Source organism: Paramormyrops kingsleyae, chromosome 23 (assembly GCF_048594095.1).
Source record: "Paramormyrops kingsleyae isolate MSU_618 chromosome 23, PKINGS_0.4, whole genome shotgun sequence".
NCBI classification, from domain to species: Eukaryota; Metazoa; Chordata; class Actinopteri; order Osteoglossiformes; family Mormyridae; genus Paramormyrops; species Paramormyrops kingsleyae.
The window spans coordinates 10,243,283-10,267,985 of NC_132819.1; the positions used below are offsets into that span (position 1 = coordinate 10,243,283).

Genomic DNA, 24,703 nt, shown 5'->3' on the forward strand with positions numbered 1-24,703 from the left:
AAAGAAATGCTATATATTTAACGTGGTAAACAGCACCCCCTAGTGGCTCTACAGTCTTACCTTTCTGTCAGACTGCGTACGGATGAGGCAAAACATTGTGCCCTCCTCCATTTGAAGCAAATAATGGTGACTAGTAAAATATGGTCTGGGATATACTAGATGGTAAGCTAATGTTCACTGCAGAGGAAATGGAGAGGGTTAAAGATCCAAGTGACTTTGACGAGGGGCAGATCATTATGGCCAGGTGACTGGTCAGGGAACGTCCAAAACCCCAAAGCCTGTGGGGCGCTGACAGTCAGTCGTCACAAGTACCTCCTGAGAGTGATCCAAGCAGAGAAAAAGTAAGAATTGTCAATGCAGTAGGTAAGTGAGAGCTATCCCCTGTGGTATGAACCAACAGATGGGCTCCTGTGATGATCAAGGGAGCAACGTGTCATGGAACACAGGGCATCCAGTCCTATTGCATGTAGGGCTGCATAGCTGCAAGCCAGTCAGGGTGTGCATGCTGAGCCCTGTCCATAGTGTCCACCATGGAAGATCACCTGGTCTGATTAATCCCTTTTTCTGATGCGTCATGTGGACAGCTGGGTATGCGTCAAACATTTTTGGGATTCATTGGACTGACAAGTCCTATCTACGGTTACATCACCCCACATGCTGCAGGCCTCCAGTCTCCAGGGCAGACTCGAACCCGGTTCTAGAGATGTGAGGCCACAGTGCTAACCACTGCACCTTGCCACCCCGTGGAAGGTACTGTATGTGTTCCTCTTAATGCTGGAAGGAAAGGCATGGATGTTGTAATATTTTGTTTTTATTAAATAAGATTTATTAATGTCCAAGCTAGTTTACAAGGCCAGAGCGTCATAGAAGAGCAAAATGGAATATTCAAAGACATTTAATTGCACTCACTAGCTGTACAATGACAAAGGCATTCTTCGCATACATGTAAAACAAGCATATTTATGTGCAATGTGTCTGCAGGTCGCTGCATCACACATTTATCTTATGCAAAGGTATAATCGTTGTCTTGGAGACAGAAAAGTACCCTGAATTCTTAAGTACGTTTAAACTGAAAACTGCCATTTATGTGCAGTGCTATTATCCTGCACATGCGTATTATTTCAGTCTATTGTGGAGTGTGGACTGCACTCCCAACATTCGCGCCGTTTTGTGACGTCACCCTCAAGACCAGTGTCGCTCTGATTACAGTGGAACAATTGGTCGCTGTAAGACTGTAATCCAGCCAATCCTAAAACGTATTACTGGGACGTAACAGATAATATTGACAAAGATAGTGAAATCAACGAAACAGTAAGTAGTATTTGCGTTATGTTTTAGAAATTATGAAAATAATGTATATGTGTTAAAGGCACTATTGACGCGCTGCCCTGCGTATAACTTGGATTGTATATTTAGTGCTGTTGTGGGTCGCGGGTACAGGGAGCATAGACATTAGTCTTCCGACGGAGGAGCGGTTCTGGTAGCTACCATAGAGCTACACAAGATCCTGATACGGGGCTCGCTGGGATAGTCCATATCCGCCTTTACAAGTTTATTGTAGTCACAGAACTGATCGTTACATAAGCATTAGAATTGACAGCTGAAATGGATATTGGGAAAAAATACGTTTTTTTAAAATTTTTTACAGAACTAACATTGTTAATAATTGAAAATAACTCATACCAAATGTTCTTTTGTGTCACTACCAACAGACGCATGCTCATATAATTAATCAAAATCACTGATATGTAATAAGTTGTAACTGTATATACAAACTAAGAGTGTTTGTTATGCTATTGCTAGTCACCAGATTTTTTAAGCTGCAGGTCGTGGGCACTAGAGGGCGACTGTATGCATTTGTGTTATTTAAATATTCCTGAAAGTTATGTTGCGTCTTTAGTGAGAGTGACCGCAGTAATCACTGTATATTGTGTTCAGTAAACAGGACCATGCATCTGTTTTGCCACTTGACTCGCAACTGATGCGGCGTTAGAGCAACTCTGTGAAGACCACGCTGAGCTTCGCATCCGTGCTCTTGCGCGGCACAATCATGGAAACCAAATGTTTTCATGCCGCTTTGTGCGCTTCGTATAGCGGCAGATCTGAATATTCCCCCAATGACCGTTCACACTGTTTTAGAAGTTTAATGGACACCATTGGATAAAGAGTTACCTTGTATACAGTTAAACAATCGGTTGTTGATGACGTCATTATTGATCAGTACTTGATAGTAGTTGAGTCATAGGTGTCCCACGGATTGTGTTTGGACTATCACACTTGCTGTGAATCCCTACCAGTGAAGGCTGTGATGGACGTTCACGCTCTGTCCCTGTTAGGACAGTGTCTGACAATGACCAGTGCGCTGGGCTCATTGTTGTGTCTGTCACCCTTCAGCCCACGATGGACAGCAGCTCCTCTCTCTACATGTGCTTCCCCTGTTACCAACTGTTCAGCTCCCTGGAGGAGGTGCTCTCCCACCAGCTGACATGCCATCCTGATGGCCCGGGGGAGGAGGCCCGGCCTGCAGCAGCCGCCCTTCTGTCGTCTGAGGTACAGTGTGGCACATGCGCATGCAGGAGGCGTGTGAGGGGCTGTGGGCTTGTCTGCTCCTGGGTGACGGTAGTGCATTAACTGAGAACCTTGTTATACAGTGCTAACATGCTCATTGCAGATGTAGGCATTACAGTGCACTGTTACGGGCTTTTCTGCTCAGTCTCACATAGTCAAAATAACATAGTCAACCAGAATTAGCAAACCACTGCAGGTTTTCAGTCGTTTCCCAGCCATCAGCCATTTTAACCTCTAGAACAGGGGTGTCAAACTCATTTTAGGGTGAGGGCCGGATGAGAAGAAAATGTGACCATGTGCGGGCCGAATTTATTATTATTATTTTTTTAATCATAGTGCATCAAATTACAACAAATGCACTATATTCTGTAAAACTGCATTTAACAAGTCCTCAGAAACTGTTCATTAACACTCTTATTCCTTTTTAATACTACTACTACTAATAATAATGATAATAAAAAAGATTTGATATTTAATACTATTGTTCAAATCATCCCGCGGGCCGTATTGGACACCATAGTGGGCCGTATTCGGCCCGCGGGCCGTATGTTTGACACCCCTGCTCTAGAATATGTAAAAGACAGCATTCCATTTTTGATTTTCATGCTGAAAATGGGGTGGCTCATTGAAATTTATGAAGCAATTATAAAACACATATTATCACCTAATATTGTGGCATATTTTTTAACCAATTTAATTCCTAGTCATCATCATATGCTCTTTTTGGAACTTGTGGTATGTATACTGCTTTGGGTTGGTGCCCCAACCTGGGTTGTTCCCCGCCTTGCACCCATAGCCTCTGGTATAGGCCCTGGACCCCCAGTGACTCTGAATAGGACAAGTGGCTACAGAAAATGGACGGATGGTTGGGTATATATATTGTATTCACCTCAAGGTATACTACTCTCAAGTAAAATAAGCAAAAAGTATATATTATTATGACTACAGCTAAAAAGTTGAAAACATTTTGAGATTATCAAGACGTACTGTATGTGAGTTTAGCCGGGTTACTTGGTTGGCAGCAGTGCCCCACATTTACATTTGTTGTGTCACAACTCTCTGTACAATTTATCTAGAATAAAAATGTGTTCATATGGCCACCAGTTATTTCACAATAACTTTCCCAATAGCATTGCGTGTGCGTGAGTGGCAGTGTATGGTAATAAGCCAGCATGCTCTGCAGTTTCTTTGATATAATGCCTGTTTTACATCCCTTGGGGCACTGAGCTGGTCCCTTTTCCTTTTGTCTCTCCTTTTGTTGAGGGCCGCTTCGGGGAGGGGTGGGGAGGGGAGCTTGCTGCTTCTATCTTCCTCAGTAAATTGCTGGAGACAGGTGTGCAGGAAGCTCCTGCTGCCTTTGAATAAGAGCAGACTGCAGAGCCCTCAGGAGCTCTTTCAGCAAAGGCTGCTGCTGGGCGACGTTCCCTGGTTACAGGCTGCAAAGACATTGTACTGTATGCAGAGATGTTTCAGGTACTCTAGATGCTACAGGACACCAGCAGGGCCTGGGAGGTACGTGGGGTGCATTTGCCTGGTGGATTCTCAAGTGCTTCATATGAAAAAAGTTTAACATGTTCCCAAACAGCAGCCACATTTCTGCCACACTTCAGTGGTTATAATGACATTCTATTGCCAAATGTGTCAGACTGTAATTAAAAGACAAAATTATAAAATTCATACTTTTTCTCTCTATAGAAACAAAACAGCGTAACTTGGCTTAATGTACCAAAACAACAAGTTAGGAAAACGAAAGTTCTCTCACACTTCACTGCTCGTAAGCACTGTGTATTACCAAACGCATGCAACTGTAATCTTTTCCTCCTCATATAAAGACAAATTTTAAAGTGAGAGCTTAACGTAGCTTAATATGCCAGAACAGCTGCCTATGAAAGCAGAATCTCTAAAGGAATGTCTTTGAAATAAAATTTCTTTCAAATAAAAAACCACCTAACTTGAAATCCACATTTCATATACAGTGGTACCTCGGAACTCGAACTTAATCTGTTCAGAACTCCGGATTGAATCCTAAAAAGTTCGAGATCTGATTGAATTTTCCCCATAAGAAATAATGGAAAAACAATTAATTGGTTCCCGGCCCCAAAAAATTACACCTAAATATGTTTTTTTTTTTTTCTAGCACTTAAACACAAAATGAACCGGATAAAACAAGAAGAGCATATATTTTACTAAACACATCTAAGCACATTTATCAAAACAGTAATTTGTAAAGTAAGAAAATAAATGTATCCAAACAATGTGTAAAGTTAAAAAAACAATGTGTCCTGCCCTGATCGTCCGCTCCTTCCGTGTGCCACGCCCCCTCGTTATCCTCGTGTGGAATCCCCGTGTTATCAGCTGTTTCTGGATGTCATTAGTCCTCTGTATTTAGTCCGCGTTTCAGTTTGTTTCCCCAGTCAAGTCATTGTTTTGTCCGTCTGCGTTTTGCCTGCCTTACCTGTAATTAAACCCTGTATTCCCTGATACCCTGACGTCTGCGCCTTTGTCTCCATTCCGTCCCCGCTCGGCATGACAATATTATTATAATTAAATGTATTAATGGTTTATTATCAATATTAAAATAATGAATAAGAAATATATATTTTTTAATGTATTTTATTATATAATAATATTCACTGTTACCATCTAACATCCAATGTATTTTTACTGTCTAAATATATGTATTCAGCTAGTGTAAAAATGCACAATGCTATCCCAGCAAATGTGAGGCTGAGACTGAAGCTCTACCCTTTGTTTCCGCTGACAAACATGCCACGTGACTCATTTCCCCTCACATACAAGTTATCTTAGGTCAGCGTTCACGGTTTGACTTCTGAGATTCAGATCGAGCTCTAGGTCATTTTTTAAGAAATTTGAGTTCTAATGAGTTCGAGAACTGCGGTACCACTGTATTTGCCATTGTACTTTTTCCATAAGCATCTCTAAGTTCATGATGCATTATCCAACATCAAAAACAGATGTTCAGTTACTCAGTTTTCCAGAGCTTTATAATAGTAGATTTTTTTTCTGGCCTTTGATGATTTGTAATAAATTGTACACCTATTCCAGTCTTTACTGATTTTTGATTGATGAGGCAATTTTCTTCCTTTGAGTTTTTTTATGTGTTTATATACCTTGTCTCCTTCCTGTGTTTTGCCATGTGTGTGTAAGGATCTCTATCAGTTTTATCATTTTAATTCTTCTATGTTTCATGCTTTTGGCAATAGATAATATTTATCACCAGTGAAGTGTGAGAAAAATGTTTATTTCCGAAGTTGCTTTTATGAGGCATTAAGCTACGTTAAGCTGTTTTCATGTTAAGTTTCTTTGAACGTTCCCATTTGTCCTGGACATCTCCAAATGCACAGAGCTCGTCTTGTTGACGACCGGCAGGTCTTGAGTTTGGATTGTCAAAGCGAATGACTCTTCATACATTATGAAATGTCCGCATTGAGAGTAGCCTGAGAAATTCGCTTTGACAATCCAAACTCAAGACCTGCCGGTCGTCAACAAGACGAGCTCTGTGCATTTGGAGATGTCCAGGACAAGCCACAAGCTGGGGGGAGGGGCTTATTCCCTGCTCTGTATATGCCAGGATAGACCCAGAAATTCTTGTCCAGTCCATCTCTTTGCAGATATTGCTATACACACATGTCCTGTCCAGGTTTGTCATACATCGTGTAGTAGTTTCAGTGGCCTTTATCATGGGTGGGGGCACCGCATACCTTCCTGGCTCTGGGTCATTCTGATAACATTCTCAGCTGATTTGCTGCCTTGTCCCTCTAGGCGGATGCAGACTCCAGCATAGTCCCTTTCTTTAACCTCAGCGTAGCTGCCACCTGCGTAGGGCCCCTCCCCAGATCACTCTGCTTCGTATTCGGTGGTGCTCTCCATTTCAGATGCTGTTTCTTTTTATCTTCCGGTTGGGCATCATCCGGGTCTCTCTTCTTCTGGGGGGAGGACTTCTCGATCTGTAGGTGTGTGTGTGTGTGTGTGTGTGCACAAATTCTGAATTCTGCATTTTTATTAGAGTCTTGCCCATTCGTTTTCTGTGGTCCTTATGATTTGGAGAATAGTAAATCAGTAAAACAGTAAATTTGACTGCACCATGCAAGAAAGGTTAATTTGTCCTGCTGCTGTATCGCTGTACTACTGCCGTCAGAAGCAGCACCAGCCCCTGCCTGCCACAACTTTCCTGCCCGTCGCTTTGAGACTCAAATCTTTACATTTGGACAGTGTAAATTAGGATTTTGTCATTTTGTTCATTTGACTTCCTCTGCCGGCCCCTGGAGGATGGGCTCCCCCTTTGAGTCTGGTTCCTCCCAAGGTTTCTTCCTTCTAGGGCGTTTTTCCTTGCCACCGTTGCCTCTGTCTTGCTCGCTGGGGACTTTGGGCAGAGATAATGTAAAGTGCTTTGAGACAATGCAATTGCAATGCAGTCAATGTTGTGAAAATGCACGGTACAAATAAAATGGAATTGAACTGAATTATGCAGTGCTAAATGTAAATATTCTTCTAAAAACACTGTGACGCTTAGCTGCTATTCTGTACTGACATCAAAACAATCAACCTACTTGTCTGTTTGGAACAATGTAAAAATAATTATGGTTTCCTTTTGATGAAATATGTATTCCTTGAATACACTTACTCTGATTGGTGTGGTTTGTGTGGCCAGTGTCATTAGCGTGATTCATGTGCAAATACAATTTCTTGTGTTGTGGTTATCAAGTGTCAGGAGTAGAATTTATTACCATTATTCCAGTCTAAGTCCTTAGCTAATATTTTATGTTGCGTTTTTTTTAATGCCAAAGTTTATAATTGCAAGCTTTTACTTAATGTATATATGTAAAGGTAACTTTTGCAAGCGTAGCCGGTGGTATTGTACTCTGTATCAGGCATATGCTCAGCCAATCACAGGTAGCCTGACTAAGTGGAATCCTGTCGTTCGTTCATTGGCTGGTCACTGACTGGCGTGTGTTCACAGCTGTGATTGACACCTTATACACATGAGGATCTCACCCTTGCCTCCTCCAGCTGCTTGATTATTTCCATTCTCTTTCAGTTGTTTATTATTTCAGAATAACAAATGGCTCGTCTGAAAGGATTCACATGCAGTTTCAATATAAGTTGATGTTGCATTTAACTCTGGTATAGATATGCCCTTGGACCTTGGTTTATGGCCCAGTAATTGCCTGCAGAGTAATTCTGACTGAGTCCCTTCACAGCTGTCAGGGATGTCTGCCTCTCTGTCAGCCCGGTCCTCACAGTCCCCAAGGACGTGTCCCCTGCACAGAAAGTGACCTACATGCTGCTCAGAGACCCACGGGCATGTCTTGCTCTCCGCGTGTTTCATTTACTGCTGCACCTGCCTGTAACCCTTCCTAGCTGGACAATCAATGATTGTACACCAGAACTGAGTTTTCTGGTCAACTGGCTTGCATTTAAAACCAGAAACCCCCAAAATCTGGTTGTAATTTATAAAAGTTTATGTGACAGGCCTCGATGTTAAAATGTGTAAAAGGCCATGAGGAAGATTCGCTGAGTTCTTTGTTGTTGTCTCTTTTCAGTAGCACTGTATTGAAACAGTGAGGAATGATGCTTTTATTTAAAGTGACAGTGGCAGACCCCAGTGTACAGCTTACTGCTCTGTACACTGCATTCTCGCACACTGCATTTTCACTCTGCTGTGCACACTGCCTTCTTGCGCATTGCATTCTTACACTACACTTTCATTCTGCTCTCCACATTGCATTCTCACACCACACGCTCACTCTGGTCTGCACACTCCATTCTCGCCAGAGCATGTGAGCGGAGTGGAGCGGTGAGAATTTCCGCTCCTCGCTCACGAGACTGTTGGCTCCGCCCGCTCCTCTGCTCTAATTCGCACTAAGCCGCTCCGCTCAACACCGCTCCTCGCTCCACTAAAATTTCCTCCCGCTCCAGTCAAATCGCTCCACGCTCGCTCCAATTTAAAAGATCGAGGGACAAATAATCTGCATGCCTAACAAATGTCACCTTAAACCGAAGCCTTATATCATAAAGAAATATGAGCAACGGAAACATTGTCACTCAGAACAGAAAATATTTATTTTTAAACAACGTATAGGCAACAATGGACAGGTTTGGTAATGGCATTCCACACAATAATAGGCTTTAAAATAAAGGAATCAGTGGGCTTAATAGCCTAAAGAATATACAGGCTAAGCATCCATGTTTTAAATCCCTCAATTTTTTTTCTGTTGATGCTGCTACTGCGTCTCTCTAGAAAATAAAATTTCACTGACAGCGTTACGTGAAATTAAAAAATCCTATTAGACCTACTTTGAATGACAAAACTAATTTATTTGATTACCAATATTTACTTTATAGGCCTTTATACTTTTATTTACCTTATAGACTTGATATGCTACAACCATATATAACGTGCTCACGTTTTGCTCTGGCTTCCGCCTGTTCGCCTAGCACACTCTCATGTTTCTGAGAAAAGTGATTCCAAAGTGAATCTTTACTCACTGAAACCACATTGTTGTTCTTGCTCTACATTATTGTCATCTATACGTTTGCTAAGAATAGTACAGTACTTTGCGAATTCCATCTCGGCCAATTTGTGTAACAGTCTTGATAATTATACAGATGAATTCTGGGTAGATTTGGGCACGCCTCAGAGTCGTAGTGTGAGTGGTATCGGAGCGAAATTGGAGCGAGACAGAGCGACCGCTCCAGCCTTAATTAAAAAACCGCTCCACGCTCTGACCAAATTCCGCCCGCTCCACTCCGCTCACATGCTCTGATTCTCGCACACTGCATTCTCACACTATATGCTCATTCTGCTCTGCACTGCATTCTCACACTATATGCTCATTCTGCTCTGCACTGCATTCTCACACTATATGCTCATTCTGCTCTGCACTGCATTCTCACACTATATGCTCATTCTGCTCTGCACTGCATTCTCACACTATATGCTCATTCTGCTCTGCACTGCATTCTCACACTATATGTTCATTCTGCTCTGCACTGCATTCTCACACTATATGCTCATTCTACTCTGCACTGCATTCTCACACTACACACTCACTCTGCTCTATACTTGTCATCACTGCAAGTTCATTCATCCATGTGCATTCATTTTATGGTATCATATATACTGAACACTGCACAGTTACCTTATTATGTACTATATTATCCAGTATACACTGCTGTGATGCCCTTCAGTCTGTATCTTTCTGCCTCCCTTACTTTTTCATGTATTTGTTAAATATCACAGAGCCCCGGTTAAATTTTGTGGACAGTGACATTGAACAATCATTTGTTTGTGCTGCTCTCTTACACACACATGCCACCACCTCTGTCCACTGGCACCCAATGACATTTCTGACCTACCAGAAACCCAAAGGCCTTGATCTATTTTTTGTTTGCTGTCAGTTTGTTTACATGCTGCTTGAAGTCAATTCCATCTCACCAGTTACATTACAAATTATTTATATTATTTGTTTCCCACCTTTTCGTCCCAATGAGCAGATGCAGCCTGAGCAACCGGACCAGGCCAGTCCCACGGTATCCAGCCCAGATCAGAAGCTGCCCTCCTCCAGGCTGGCTGAGCAAGGCGGAACGGACCAAATCCGGCAGAACTGGGCCAGGAGGCCGAGCAGCACCGTGTCCACACCCCTCATCCGCTACCAGTGTGGCGACTGCGGCTCCCTCTTTGAGTCCCTGGGACAGTGGCAGCAGCACCGCAAGCTGAGACACTGCACAGAGCCCCCAGCAGGGCCTGGGGGGCAAGGGCTGGGGCAGGAACAGGGACAGGAGGGGCAGGTGGGGCAGGTGAAGCCAGAGCCCAGAGAACCGGCACCAAAGGCAGCTGAGACCCCCGGCAGGGAGGAAAGTATGGACCTGAAACATGAGACAGACCATGCCAAAGACAGCTTCATCAGCCAGGACCATTCATATGTGCCCCACGCTGGAGAGAGGGCAGAAAGGGGGGCAGAGGAGGAGAGAGAGGGGGAGGGACAAGATGGACTGGCAGAGGAGGAGAGAGAGGGGGAGGGACAAGGTGGACGAGCAGAGGAAGAGAGAGAGGGGGAGGGACAAGATGGACGACCAGAGGAGGAGAGAGAGGGGGAGGGACAAGATGGACGAGCAGAAGGGGCTGAAGCCAGGTCTTCTGTTACTGGTGAGAAGGTCCTGGAGCAAGGTGTGGAGACTGTGCCAGTCCATGGAGAAGCAGCAGGAGGAGAAGGAGGTGAGCCCTCCTGCAGTTCAGGCAGAGGACCCACACACTTCCAGAAGGGCTGCATTGCTGTAGAAGAGCGAAAGCGAAAGAGCAGCGAGCTCCCACAGCCACCCACGGCCATGCCCGCTGTACCAGGGCAGAGCTTTCTGTGCATGGGCTGTGGGTCCGGCTTCAGCTCAGAGCCTGCCCTGATAGCGCACCGAAAGACACGCCATGGCCTGGAGGGGGCGCTGCACTGCTGCGCGGTTTGCGGGGAGAGCTTCATGAGCACCACCTTGTTCCTGTATCACCGGCGACAGCACCGAGAGCAAAGGGCATCCAGCAGCCCAGCGGGGGCCCTGTCTGCTTCCTCCTCAGCTGATGTGAGGAATAGGAGCGGCTCAGAGATCAGCGTGTGCTCCAAGAGGGCGCAAGGTGAGAACATAACTTACTGTGTCACACCCCTGCCCCGAATGGAGAGGGCACTGGGGAGGGCAACGCCAGACCACTGTTCTGTTGCTGTTAACCATTTCCTGTTTATGTATGCAGCAACAGAGGACAGTGCAGGAGTGCTTCCTTGCCAGCAGGGGGTGGGCGACTGCCCTCCCGCAGGGTCATCTCCACCACAGTCCATGGCCGCCTCCCCCCCGTGTCTCGCAGACAGCCCCACCCCCCCGCCGAGTGAGACTGCCCCCCTCATGTGCCCCACCTGTGGACGTGGCTTCGGTCGGCACTGCCACCTCCGTGCCCACCTGCTGAGCCACACCGGCGAGAAGCGATTCAGCTGCGACTCCTGTCCCCGGGCATTCTCCTATAGCAGCAACCTGGCGCGCCATCGCCGTGCTCACCAGGCCGCCCCCCACGCCAGTGGGCAGGGGCCAGGCTCTCGAGGAAATGGGGCGGGGCTCCCGCTGCCCCACCCCTGCATGGACTGCCCCTCTCGTTTCAAGACACGCGCCCAGCTGTTGTTACACAGGTATCCCCGGCGGTGTCCCATCCCAGCAGTGGACCAGCTTGTGTCCTGTGATTCTGCTATAACGTGTTGGTGACATCGGTGTGATGTACAGTAACGCAGTTCCTCTGCCCTCCTGCCCCCCCCAGACGCACACACGCCGGGGGGCTCCCATTCTCCTGCAAGGCTTGTGGACTCTCCTTTCTGCGCAGGAAACAGCTGCAGCTGCACTTGCTCACACACCCAGGTGCTGCTCTCCTTTGTATTTCTGAATATCTGTCATGTCTGTTTCTCACCAGCCACCTCCTCCAACTCCTCCGTGGCGGGGGGGGGGAGGTATCAAGGCATCCCCAGACCAGCGAGAGATATAATCCCTTCAGCATGTCCAGGGTCCGCCCCGGGGTCTCCTCCCGGTTGGACATGCCCGAAACACCTCCCCAGGGAGATGTCCAGGAGGAATCCTAGATAGATGCCCGAACCACCTTAACTGGCCCCTTTTGATGCGGAGGAGCAGCAGCTCTACTTTGAGCCCCTCCTGAATGTCTGAACTCCTAAGGCTCCTAAGGCTGAGCCCCGACACCCTGCAGAGGAAACTCATTTCTGCCGCTTGTATCCACGATCTCATTCTTTTGGTCACTACCCAAAGCACATGACCACAGGGGAGGGTGGGAACGTAGACCGCCGTCCAGTTCAGCTCCCTCCTTACCACGACAGAACAGGACAGCATCCGCATTAGTGCCAACGCTGCACGATCTCCCGCTCCCTCCTTCCCTCACTCATGAACAAAACCCCATGGTACCTAAACTCCTCTGCTTGAGGCAGTAACTCCTGCCCCCTCAGGGAAGGCAATCCACCCTTTTCTGGTCGAGAACCATGGCCTCAGACTTGGAGGTGCTGGCCCTCATCCTGGCCGCCTCACACTCGGCTGCAACCGCCCCCCCCAGCACTTGCTGCAGGTCACAGCCCAAAATGCTCCTTCTGCCGCATGACTCCCTATTCGAGGTCAATGACGTGCCATCCCTGCTGTAAACAGCATGGGCAGAGCCCTGCAAATGCCTCTTGAGTTGCCTGACAGTTAGCCAGAATCTCTTTGAAAGTCATTCTCCTTGGCCTCACTGAGCTCTCACACCTGAGTTTCTGCTTCCACAACTGCCAAGCTGGGCTCAGGGGATGCTACCTCAACGGGCACCAACAACCTTATGGCCACAGCTCTGTACAGCCACCTCAGCAATGGAGGCCCAGAACATGGCCGCTTCAGGCTCAGGGTCTCCAGCCTCCCTCGGAACGTAACAAAACTTATGCCGGAGGTACAAGTTGAAGATCTCCCTCTGTCAGGCACTCCTAGTACCTCCTCACGATACGTTTGGGTCTACCAGGTCTGTCTGACAGGTCGGCTCCTTCTTTACTCCTAGACATACAGTCGCAGATCCAATGATTAATTACAAAATTGATGACTGAGCTGCAGCCTGGTGTGTTCTGCTGCCAAGTGCATATGCTCATCCATAGTGTTCTTTATGGACTAACTTTGGCTAGGACAGATCGCCACTCCGGATTACCCTTCCTGGCTTTGCTGTTGTCACCCAACTGAGCATTAAAAATTCTCTCTTCTCCACAGCAGGAGTCCTGTCATGTCCCCGCTGCACGGCCCAGTTCCCCGCTCAGTCTGAGCTGGTCGATCATATGCAGAGCTGCGACCAGGGTGGGGCTCTGGGGCGACCTCGGGGCCGGAACGGGGGCCAGCTGGAGTGTGAGATGTGCGGGCACCGCTGTGTGACCCCAGAGGGGCTGGACCTGCACCGTCTGTCGCACTCGGGCCAGACACCCCTGCGCTGCCCCTTCCCCGCCTGCCGCCGGCGCTTTCTCACCAGCGCCGGCCTGGAGGAGCACGTCCTCACCCACTGCGAGTCCCCCTCAGACCCCAACTCTTCCAAGCCACGCCCCTTCCACTGCGAGCACTGCGGGAAGGACTTCACCACGGCGTCCTCTCTGAGCGTGCATCTGAGGATCCACACGGGGGAGAGACCTTACCAGGTGAGGGCGCTTTGTGTGTGAAGATCTGCCTCCAGTCTGGATGAGGAGGAGGAGCTGGCCTTTGAAGCCCTGCTGCTTCCTCACTCCCGTTCTGCTCTGTACTCTTTTTCGTTTGTCTCTCTCATGGCTGCCGTGTCACTGACTGCACTCATCTGTTTTCTTCCTCCATCTCGTCTTCACCTGTCACTGGTCCTGCTGCTCATATTGTCACCTCCCTGCTCCCCCGCCTGCTCCCAGTGCTCCCAGTGCGGGAAGCGCTTCCGGCAGATCCCCCACCTCCGCGACCATGAGCGGCTGCACAGTGGGGCACGTCCTTTCAGCTGCGCCGTGTGTGGGAAGAGCTTTGTGCTGGCAGCGCGTCTGGTGGAACACGCCCGCACGCACAGCGGCGAGAAGCCCTACACCTGCCCGCTGTGCCCGCGTGCCTTCCGCTCCCTCTCCAACCTGGGCAAGCACCGCAAGACCCACGGCAGAAGCCCAGTGCCCCAGGAAGAAGGCCAGGCGGCCGTACACACCATCCTGCTGGTGCAGGCCGCGCCGTCGGGCCCGGAGGGTTCCGAACAGCTCTGTCTCACACAGGCAGACCCTCCCGTCGGCTCTACCTCGTCCCCCCCACTGCTGCTCCTGGCGCCCTCCATCCAGGGGAGCAAAGACATGGAAGGAGACGTGATCCCCATCATCCAGCACGCCATCGAGGTTATCGTTGAGGAGACTGTGTAGTGCGGAGCCAGCGACGGGACGTGCAGTGAAGGGGCTATACACAGCATGGCCGGAATAAGTGTGATTACAGATAGTGGGAGTGCATGCAGAGTGGCAGGCCGCTGCATATGCTTTTAAATGACTGTAAAGAAGCAAAAGCGATTCACGGCTTTGGAGCTCACAGGCTGTAAATCTGTCCTATTTATTTTAATAAAAAGCTTAATCCTTTGATGCAGTCCGTCTTCCACTTGGACGGAAAGTGGCACGATGGACAGTGTCTTTTTGTTTTAATTACAAAAGTGGCACCTCAGATCTTTTTGGCTTTGACTATTACATCATCACGATTGCAATTAAAATAATAATAAAGAAACAGTGTTTCCAGTTTTGTTATTCTTACGCTGGTGTCTGTAGCTACGCTGTCCATGGTGTGGTCAGCACACGTCTCTGAAGATCTTTGAAGGCCAGGATTTGGTGCTGGGTTGCAGCTCTGGACTGTCCTTGAATTCAGCCACGAGCTTCCCACTGCCCATGGGTGACCAGGCCCATCTCTGCCATTTTCTGTCATCATACTAGGGCTAAACAAATCCCATCTGTAGCGATGCCCTGCAGGCCCAAGCCAGGGGGCAGGGCAGCAGTGCTGCGTGGGCCACTTGTCCTGAGTGTGCCTCTGTGGGCCGCGCTCAAGCCCTGTGCAGCTGATGCGGAACCAACGTGATCAGCCCTGACTGCACACTAGCCAGTGTCAGAGAGTGAGACACTGCACGCTAGTCAGTGTCAGAGAGCGAGACACTGCACGCTAGCTAGTGTCAGAGAGCGAGACACTGCACGCTAGCCAGTGTCAGAGAGCGAGACAATGCACGCTAGCCAGTGTCAGAGAGCGAAACACTGCATGCTAGTCAGTGTCAGAGACTGAGCGAGATGCCAGTATTCCTGCTCAGCATTAGAGCTCCTGAAAAGTGTTTGGCTATAGATCCAGTTCAACTGCACTGCAACTCGATATCCATACTTATATTAATTACAGTGTTTTCACAAATGTGATTAGCTTAATATTCAGAGGCTGCACAGTGCAGATGAGTTAGCAAAACTGGCTAACTGACTGTGCCCAGTTTGAATAGTGCTGTTTTTCTCTAAAGCATTTGCCTTTTCACCTGTGCTGGTAGTAAAGAGCTACAGGCACGCGTGTGGTGATACATTCTAACAGGCATTTGTTTTATGCTATAAAATGGTTCCTGCCTGCTCTGTGTCTACGGAGCTTGCATGTTCTCTCTGTCTCTTCACGTTTCCAGTAGGCGCTCCAGTTTCTTCCTGCAGGCCAAAGACTTTACTGGCACCTTTAAATTGAAAATTGTATGATGGTGTATGTGGGTGCTTGTGCCCTGCAGTGGACTGGCATTCCACCCAGGGTACACTCTAACCCTGTGCCATGTGCCTGGCATGGTCTCCCGGCCCTCCTGGGACCCTGGAAGGCTGACCTCTGAACTTTGAGAAAAGGATGACCTGTCTGACAGTCAGCGGTGCCTTCCATTGGCTCACAGGTATGGAATGTTTTTGCTGTATTTCAGCCAATCTAAGGTAAGGTAAGGAGCATGCAGTGAGTACAGTGAGCTGCCGCACCCACCACATGACAAACCTCCTCAGGGATGAGATCCTGAGTGCAGCCATGTGGCAGGTGATACCTCAGCACCACACTAGTCCAAATGGACCACTGTGAGTTTTTATCTGGTGCTGTTCTCAGTGCATGCTCCTTACCTGCCAGTCTAAAGCATTACCACCACATGATAAAATTCTGCTCTGTGCCAACAATCTCACCTCAGTTCCAACTTGTCATCTAGAACTGCATTAAATAACTAATAATTATGCAACCTACTTATGAATGATAGGCAGGTAAATACACAGGTTATAAGTTTAACATGCATGTCATCATTCGAAACAGTTACACATTTTGCTTTTGTGAATACTGCAGTGAGTTTCATCTGCATAGGTTATACCACATGCAAATCATGGTTGACAAATGTAGCCAGTCTAACTGAAAAGTGTCTCCATGCAGCCTAAACAGAAAGGCAGTGACGGATGCAGCTTTTCTGTCCTCTGACCTCAGAGGATCTGCCACTCGCCCTTGGTCAATTCCAGTGTCAGTGAACACTGAGGCTAATTTATCTGGCATCTCACTGATTCAGGGCATTAAGGGATACATATCAAACTGAAAAACCCTGTTTCCTTTGCACTTATTGTGTCCTAGTCTGCTAGAAGGTATTTTGGCCACAGAAATAGATTTATCTACAATCTGGTTTGTAGACCCTCTGTGGCGTGGTCTACAGTTTAATGCAAAGGATGCCCTTCTGGACTTGAGTATAATGATGATAATGTCCATCCCAGTTCTAGGGACGTCCTTCAGTGGAAAGGGGTAATAGCAATTTTGATGTGACTGCAAAATTAACTAACTGGCAGCTTGCTCGCTATTTATGAAGCTATTAACCTCTGAAGTGTTACTGCATTCTTCAAGAGTCTAGCCATGAAATTCTGATAAGGTGTCTGAAATATTTTTAGATCCCAGCAGTCGTGTTTTTTTCCCTAGCCTGTAAACTCTCACAATATAATTTAAAATTACCACAGAGTGTGCGCATTTTATTATAAATGTCTGAAGATGACAGCTGTGCTCCAGTAGAGTAATCACACTGCAAAGGCTTTTAAAAACCCTGCATGATGTCTTCCCAAGATGGCCAGGAAGGCGAGATGTGGGCCATCATCATTTTTTAGTTCCATGTAAATTAGACCCCCCCCCCCCCCCCATTTGACTGGGTGTTTCTGATCATCCCTCTGCTCAAAACAAATCCCTAATAACTCACTTGCATATCCTGCCCTGCTTTGCCAGATGAGCAGTTGTTCACATCTTGAATCCAGGAAAGATTCATCAATAGACCGTTTTCAGGATCTGGTAGGTTATTCCTTGGATGGTGAAAGAGCCACTGGGCAAGTGCATTAATGGAAATTTACTCCAGAAATGCTAATTTATGGGAAGGGAGAAAGGCAGGGATGGGGAGCTGTGGAATAGTATGGAGGGCTTTCTGTGTAAAACAGCAAGAGGAGGAGGAAGTGAATGTGGCACAGAAGGGGGACGGAGGCGGCTTTGGGGTCTGTTTGCTCCCCAGCTCCAGGGCCAGTCGGCTGCTACGTCTCAGCCAGCTGGACGGCTGCAGCCAGCAGGGCTTAGTGGCGCTGGGGCTGCAATCCCCTGTGGAAGGCTGGAGATGAAGGGCGGGAGCGACGCCTGCGTCAGCACGGCCACCTGCACTCCCAGAAGAAGCTACAGCCTGCGTACAAACAGCATTAATGTCTCTCCAACGGTTCCATTTCTGTACCTTAAAATGTACATTTACCTACAGGTATGGTACACCTGGCAGAGCCCTGAGGGTACAGCCACAGGAAGAAAAAACTGTACCCTCAAAGGTACAAGTTGGTGCTTTTTTTCCTGATTGTGGGCTCATAGCCCACGCTGAAGCACTACCTGCAGGAGCTTCTGGCTGAACGCAATGGGATGTTTGACATGTTCAGATGAATTTCCTCAGCCTCTGTCCAGGATCCTTCCACTGATTCACCCCCTTTTCAGGTGGAGGCACTGATGGAGCACAGATGAACATAATCCCAAAATCAGGCCTAAGCGGAACCCCGCCCTGACTTGGAAAGGGGAGCAGAAAAAGAAGAGAGAGCTATGGGTCTCAGGATCCCGCCAAAGACAGCAGACAGAACAACACAGATACTCATACTCACCTGCGGCTCAAATGATCTTTTGCATAAAAGTAGAAATTCAGTCTAGTCTGCTGGTTGCAGAAAATCTAGTTATTATCTAGTTGGTAAATATATGCAGTCGTTATGCACATGACGAAATGTACCAAATGTATTTGGCAAATTAAAGTAAGTTTGCTACCTGATAAGGAATCATTTCACACCTTCAGGTCATTGATATGATGACTGTCACCAAGTATGGAATTGTAACATTGTTACTTAGTCAGAACAAAGTGATATTTACAGCCCAAAATGATGTTACAGCCTTGCTTTCCAATGCTAAATCCAGCTGTTTGTATTTATTTGCATATACTTGAATGCCTATAAGAGCCTATTTGATTATGAAACAACTTTTGCAGCTGACCCACTTAGGCAGCCCCCTTTTCCTGAACTAGGTCTTGGTGTGGCGTTCTCCTGGATTGGCAGCATGAGGTACCTCAGCGACGTCAGTCTGCGCTGAGACGGGTGACTCACGGTCTGGATAGTGCGCCATATGCTCCCTGCCGAGTACCTCCTTGTTTGCTCCGCTGGGGGTCTCCTGCGTCACAGAGCCCCGTCACCAATGGCATCGTGTGTCTGTCATCCATAAAAAGCCACAGAAGCAGGTCAGGGCCACACCAGTCACTCCCTAATGCACCCCATCAAATCCAAACTTTTCCTCCCCTTCAGTGCCACCTTTTCCAGACAGTGCTGCCCCTTTTTCCCAGTGGCCCATGAGCAGTGTAATGCTGGTGTTGGTTTGTTTTTCCTCTTTTGAGGACCTTGTTCTTTTGGCAGAAGTAACATTTTCCAAGACTGAACCATTAAAGGAGCATTTCCACCACACCAGGTAATCGCGTTCACATTTCGACCTAGAAAACCAATCAGGCCCAAAAGGTACTCAGTCTGGAACAAGGTCACCTGCAGTCACCTCATTCCTGGCTCACCAGAAACCTCAGATCTTGGCCTCCCAGCACCATGATATAAACCCTGGTTAATGTAAGGTCTTCAGAACCCAGTGCTCCTCAGTTTCTGAACTTCGGCTAATCTAAGAAGTCCAGAATTGCATATTTCATTCTCTGTTCCCCAATGGTGGGCCATATTGGTTTGGAGTCTGTGGTGCGTGCAAATCTGAAGACATTCACTGATGTTCAGTGACATAGTTGATCATCCAGTAGGTATTCAGAAGGTGGAAAGATGGCTGTTTGATTTGTAGCACAATGACCAGAATAGTTGCGAACTCTAGTAGCTGAGAGCAGATGGGATTCGAGAGCATTTCTAACAGCCTTCCATCATGAAGTTAGATGAGCTCACTGGTCGAGAGTGGGAGACCAGCCTGGAAGACACATAACTATAGCCTCTCATGTTGACGACCAGGTTTGAGAGAGAACATCAAGCTGCCAGGTCACCTCACGGCTGACTTTGCCATGGTCATCTTATCCTGGTGTCTCTTCTGCTGAGAGGCTGATTCAACAGGGCGTTTGCAGAAAGATTGGTGCTTCTGATGCGGATTTTCTGGTCATCTTTATGGCCAGAGCATCACAGAGGACTTTACCCCACTGAATGACGCTTCCTCGTGAACCATTTCCCAGCTACCCATGCCCGACTCTTTTGAAAATAGTTTGCTTCAGAGCATTGTGGATTCAGATGAAAGCTGATATGAGGTCAGCACAGAAAATGTGCATTTCTATAGAGAGCTACCCTGTGCACTGGAGGGCTCACGGCAGCCCCTTTGCTTCTGCAGTTATACAACATTCAATCAAACCTTTCTGACTTACCAGTAGGCAGGATCACATGGAGACCATCTCCTTGTGTCTCACTGAGTTATCCTCAGACCCTCTAATCCTCAGTTACCCCCACTGCGGCTTCAAAACCACATTGACCACTGTTTCTCTTGCCTGTTGGAGTCTTGCCTGTCTTTGAACTCTCTCTCTCTCGATTTGACACATGTGCTCTCTGAATATCATGACTTGAGTGAAGAGTTCAGTAAACAGCAAATTTCTGTTCTACTGCCTCAAAGACGTTTTGATGTGTGTTAGATCTGCTTCCTAGTACTGTACTCTCAGAGCTAGTTTATATTCCCTGTCTGGTTCCAAACCAGCGGCTATGGAAGAGTATATGCATGATTTATTAAGGGTTTATTCGCCTTTTTCCCTTGTCCGCCAAAGTAGAGTTTTTCTTTCTAGTTAAGAAGAATGTTGGTCTCTGGCCCTGCATAGACTCCCCTACTCCTGATAGGCGCTTTCACAATGAGGTTCCGGAACCTGGTCCCTGTTTACACATTTAATTCACTAATTAAATGTTAGTTTTTAACCTTTAAATACTTTTAGTATTTTACTAATTAATATAAAAAACTAAAATATCTTCATTGTTTAGGTTCCTATAGCTAAGTCTTTTTTTGTTCTGCTAAACCCCTTCCTGAAACCTGCTAGCTCATATTGCTTCTGTGCAAAGAATCCCCTCAGTATGTCTCTGTTCTTACACAATATGTGGGTCTCCCCAGGACAGGCTCAGTGTTGCACTCAGTGTGGGTCTCCCCAGGACAGGCTCAGTGCTGGCCTCAGTGTGGGTCTCCCCAGGACAGGCTCAGTGCTGCACTCAGCATAGGTCTCCCCAGGACAGGCTCAGTGCTGCACTCAGCATAGGTCTCCCCGGGACAGGCTCAGTGCTGGCCTCAGTGTGGGTCTCCCCAGGACAGGCTCAGTGCTGCTCTCAGCATAGGTCTCCCCAGGAGAGGCTCAGTGCTGCACTCAGTGTGGGTCTCCCCAGGACAGGCTCAGTGCTGGCCTCAGTGTGGGTCTCCCCAGGACAGGCTCAGTGCTGCACTCAGTGTGGGTCTCCCCAGGACAGGCTCAGTGCTGGCCTCAGTGTGGGTCTCCCCAGGACAGGCTCAGTGCTGCACTCAGTGTGGGTCTCCCCAGGACAGGCTCAGTGCTGGCCTCAGTGTGGGTCTCCCCAGGACAGGCTCAGTGCTGCACTCAGCATAGGTCTCCCCGGGACAGGCTCAGTGCTGCACTCAGCATAGGTCTCCCCGGGACAGGCTCAGTGCTGCACTCAGCATAGGTCTCCCCGGGACAGGCTCAGTGCTGCACTCAGCATAGGTCTCCCCGGGACAGGCTCAGTGCTGCACTCAGCATAGGTCTCCCCGGGACAGGCTCAGTGCTGCACTCAGTGTGGGTCTCCCCAGGACAGGCTCAGTGCTGGCCTCAGTGTGGGTCTCCCCAGGACAGGCTCAGTGCTGCACTCAGCATATGTCTCCCCAGGACAGGCTCAGTGCTGCACTCAGTGTGGGTCTCCCCAGGACAGGCTCAGTGCTGCACTCAGCGTAGGTCTCCCCAGGACAGGCTCAGTGCTGCACTCAGCATAGGTCTCCCCAGGACAGGCTCAGTGCTGCACTCAGCATAGGTCTCCCCAGGACAGGCTCAGTGCTGCACTCAGCGTAGGTCTCCCCAGGACAGGCTCAGTGCTGCACTCAGCATAGGTCTCCCCAGGACAGGCTCAGTGCTGCACTCAGCGTAGGTCTCCCCAGGACAGGCTCAGTGCTGCACTCAGCATAGGTCTCCCCGGGACAGGCTCAGTGCTGCACTCAGTGTGGGTCTCCCCAGGACAGGCTCAGTGCTGCACTCAGTGTGGGTCTCCCCAGGACAGGCTCAGTGCTGCACTCAGCATAGGTCTCCCCAGGACAGGCTCAGTGCTGCACTCAGCATAGGTCTCCCCAGGAGAGGCTCAGTGCTGCACTCAGTGTGGGTCTCCCCTCATTCTGCATGTGTAGCAAGACCACACCAGACTGGGAAATGGCAAGTGTGCCATCAAAGGCTCAAAGTGGGCAAAGTCTCACACAATCACTTCATCTCGTCTAGTATTATTCCTTGCAATAGGACTGATTCTTCTCTTGGTCCCAGTACTTGTGTTAACCTCAGTTCTCTGGGTAATAAGGGCCCAAACTTTCACAATTGTAATTACAAATGTATAAGACTGTGTGTTGCATTATTTGTATGAGTGGTTCTCTCTCTGGGCCTTGCTTCCTCTCTGCAGCTTCTCTAGTGTTTCTTCCTCCTCTCCTTCCACTCCTGTGTTCTTCTTTCATACTTTCTTCCTCCTCTCCTTCCCTTCCTCTCCTTCCTGTGGTCTGCTTTCACACTTCTTTCCTGGACCTCATAGCAACAGGTGATAAGCAGAGGTAACGCTTCCAAGCAACCGGCAAAAATAGACACGGGAGCACATTTATAGTTGCAAAAGGCAATATATATCTGAATGTATGTGATTCGGCATTTTTCACTTTTACCCAAATGACATAAATGAATATAATCCTATTTGCACCTGATAACACTATGCAGTGGCCTTTAAATGACTGATCATTACCATTTTCAGCATTTTGTAGCATTTGTATTTTGTTACGTTGTTATACATTGAATAACATGCTGTCCTTCCTCTGTACATATTAGCTGAACAATTAAATAGATTGCAATTCATTAAAAAACCAGATACTGTTGGAACAACTATGTATTCCCCATACAGCCCAGCATCTAATCCTTAAAACAGCCCAGGCCTACCCTACAGTCTCCCCACCTCTTAAAAAAAATCATTATTAAAAGCCCAACCTTGTATCACTTATTTCAATGCAATCAGCTTCACCAGATCTTGCAACTCCTCCTAATTATTTGATACTCCAAAGTTTGAGAACCACTGCCCAGTACAATGTTCCTTGGAAATTTGAAAACGATCCATGAAATATTGTTAGATTTATGCTATTCACAAGATCAAGTGTCTTCTGCATCTGCCCTTTTCTTCCTTTGCTCCCACCTAGTGGTGTTGCTTCATTTTTGGGGTAGTTTGTCTGAAAATGACATCCGGTGCAGATCTCATCCATATAATGATTTCTGTGAATTGATAATAAGATCAAATCTAAGACTATTCGATACTTTGTGAATTATCATGTTCACAATGTCAGATATTGTCCACAGTTACCCTTCCCATTGCTGCCATTAAGTAGTGTTGTTTCAATCTGGTGTGATTGTCTCAAAATTTCAAAAAGATCCATCAAATACTCATCAAGTTATCACACTAAAGAGAAAGTGTAGTGGTGGTGGATCCTTCCCAAAACCATTCCCCATTCAGGAAATTCACCATACACAGCAGTCCTAGTTTGGAAAATGAGTGGCTGAATGGGGCTGTGTGGGTTATATGCGTTTTATTTGATTTTCATTAAATATGACGATATGTATTTCGTGGTCTTCATTAATAGTTTTAAAAAAAATTGTCCCGAACTTCTAATTTACTGATATTGTGGAAATAATATGCTTTGTATCGCAAAGGAATGCACATGCATATGAGCAAAGGAACCTTATACTGTAAATATACTATACATGCATAAAAGGTGAATGTGTGATACATCCTGCAGAGTGTATGTGCTGCCCTAATGCAACACACCTGATACAGATAATCAGGGCCTTCAGTAATATTTCAGTATTAGAGCCAGCTTAGCTTTAACATAGCTGACTGTTATACTGAGATGCTACTGAAGTGCCTGATTATCTGTACCAGGTGTGTTAAATTAGGGCTGCGCCTAAACTCTGCAGGGTGGGAAATCTCCAGGAGCGGAGTTGGGCAGCCATATATTAGAGGGTATTTTTTAGTATTGCCACCCTCTGCATTTCCGTTAGTATAATAAACCATCCTTGCAGGCTGTATTCTCTCCATCCACTGTGGTTAGTGGAGCAGGAGACATAGCCAAGGAGACTTGGTGACCCTTCATACTGTGCACATGTGCTCATACAGAGATGAGGGAATGCTCAGCCCAGCTGAACTGAAGCAGCACACAGATCCGGAGTCATTTGCATCTGTTCAGAGGCCCAGAGAGCCAAAACCATCTACATTTTTTGTTTACCTAACCACCTTGGCCTCGTCCTGGGTATGACGTTAAACTACATCTGGCCCTGCAAGCAGTCCTTCAACTTGCAGGGAAAATTTTAGGGGTTAATGGCAAGATAAAACGTGAAAACGTTTCACACAGCTCCAAGGCAATGGACAGGACTCCTATCTGCTCTCTGCAGGAGTAGCTGTGCTGCAGCCGCCCACAGGAAGGCTGCACGCATGATGACGGGGATGGGGAAAGCCTTCGGGAGCCTCATCCTTGGAAGAGAAGAAACTGCTGGAAAGTCAGGCTGTTGGGGATTGGAGCTGGTGTGGTGCTGGGGCATCACCTGTTGCATGGCAGCCGATCCGGGTAGGTGTGTGGAACATTTTGTTTCTCGGGCCAGATGACCATCTTCTTCTGCTGTCGGGGGAGCTTCGTGAACTCCGCATTTCGGTGGCAGCGCTCCCTGAGGTACGCAGACCGGGGAATGGCCAGATCTCTGTAGGTGGGTATACCTACTTTTGGTCTGGTTGGTCTGATGGCTGCCATACTCAGGGAGTAGCTGTTGCTGTAGTGGATCGGCTCCTCCCAGTGGTGTATGATGTCACTCCTTTCAAGGAGTGTA

The 24,703-nt window shown here is 47.5% G+C and overlaps 1 protein-coding gene across 2 annotated transcripts; it reads left to right on the forward strand.

Annotated features, from left to right (window-relative positions):
• The first annotated feature begins 630 nt into the window (after positions 1 to 630).
• LOC111839695 (uncharacterized) lies at positions 631 to 14,829 on the forward strand. Of its 2 annotated transcripts, none has more exons than XM_023803855.2 (7): positions 631 to 1,311; positions 2,395 to 2,550; positions 10,087 to 11,212; positions 11,327 to 11,753; positions 11,879 to 11,976; positions 13,345 to 13,760; positions 13,998 to 14,829. In XM_023803855.2, the coding sequence occupies exons 2-7, from the start codon at positions 2,401 to 2,403 to the stop codon at positions 14,478 to 14,480; spliced, it is 2,700 nt and encodes an 899-aa protein (XP_023659623.2). In that variant the 5' UTR covers positions 631 to 1,311; positions 2,395 to 2,400; the 3' UTR covers positions 14,481 to 14,829. The 2 variants fall into 2 exon arrangements, with proteins under 2 accessions (XP_023659623.2, XP_023659624.2); XM_023803856.2 differs by having other exon boundaries at positions 13,348 to 13,760.
• The last annotated feature ends 9,874 nt before the right edge of the window (positions 14,830 to 24,703 follow it).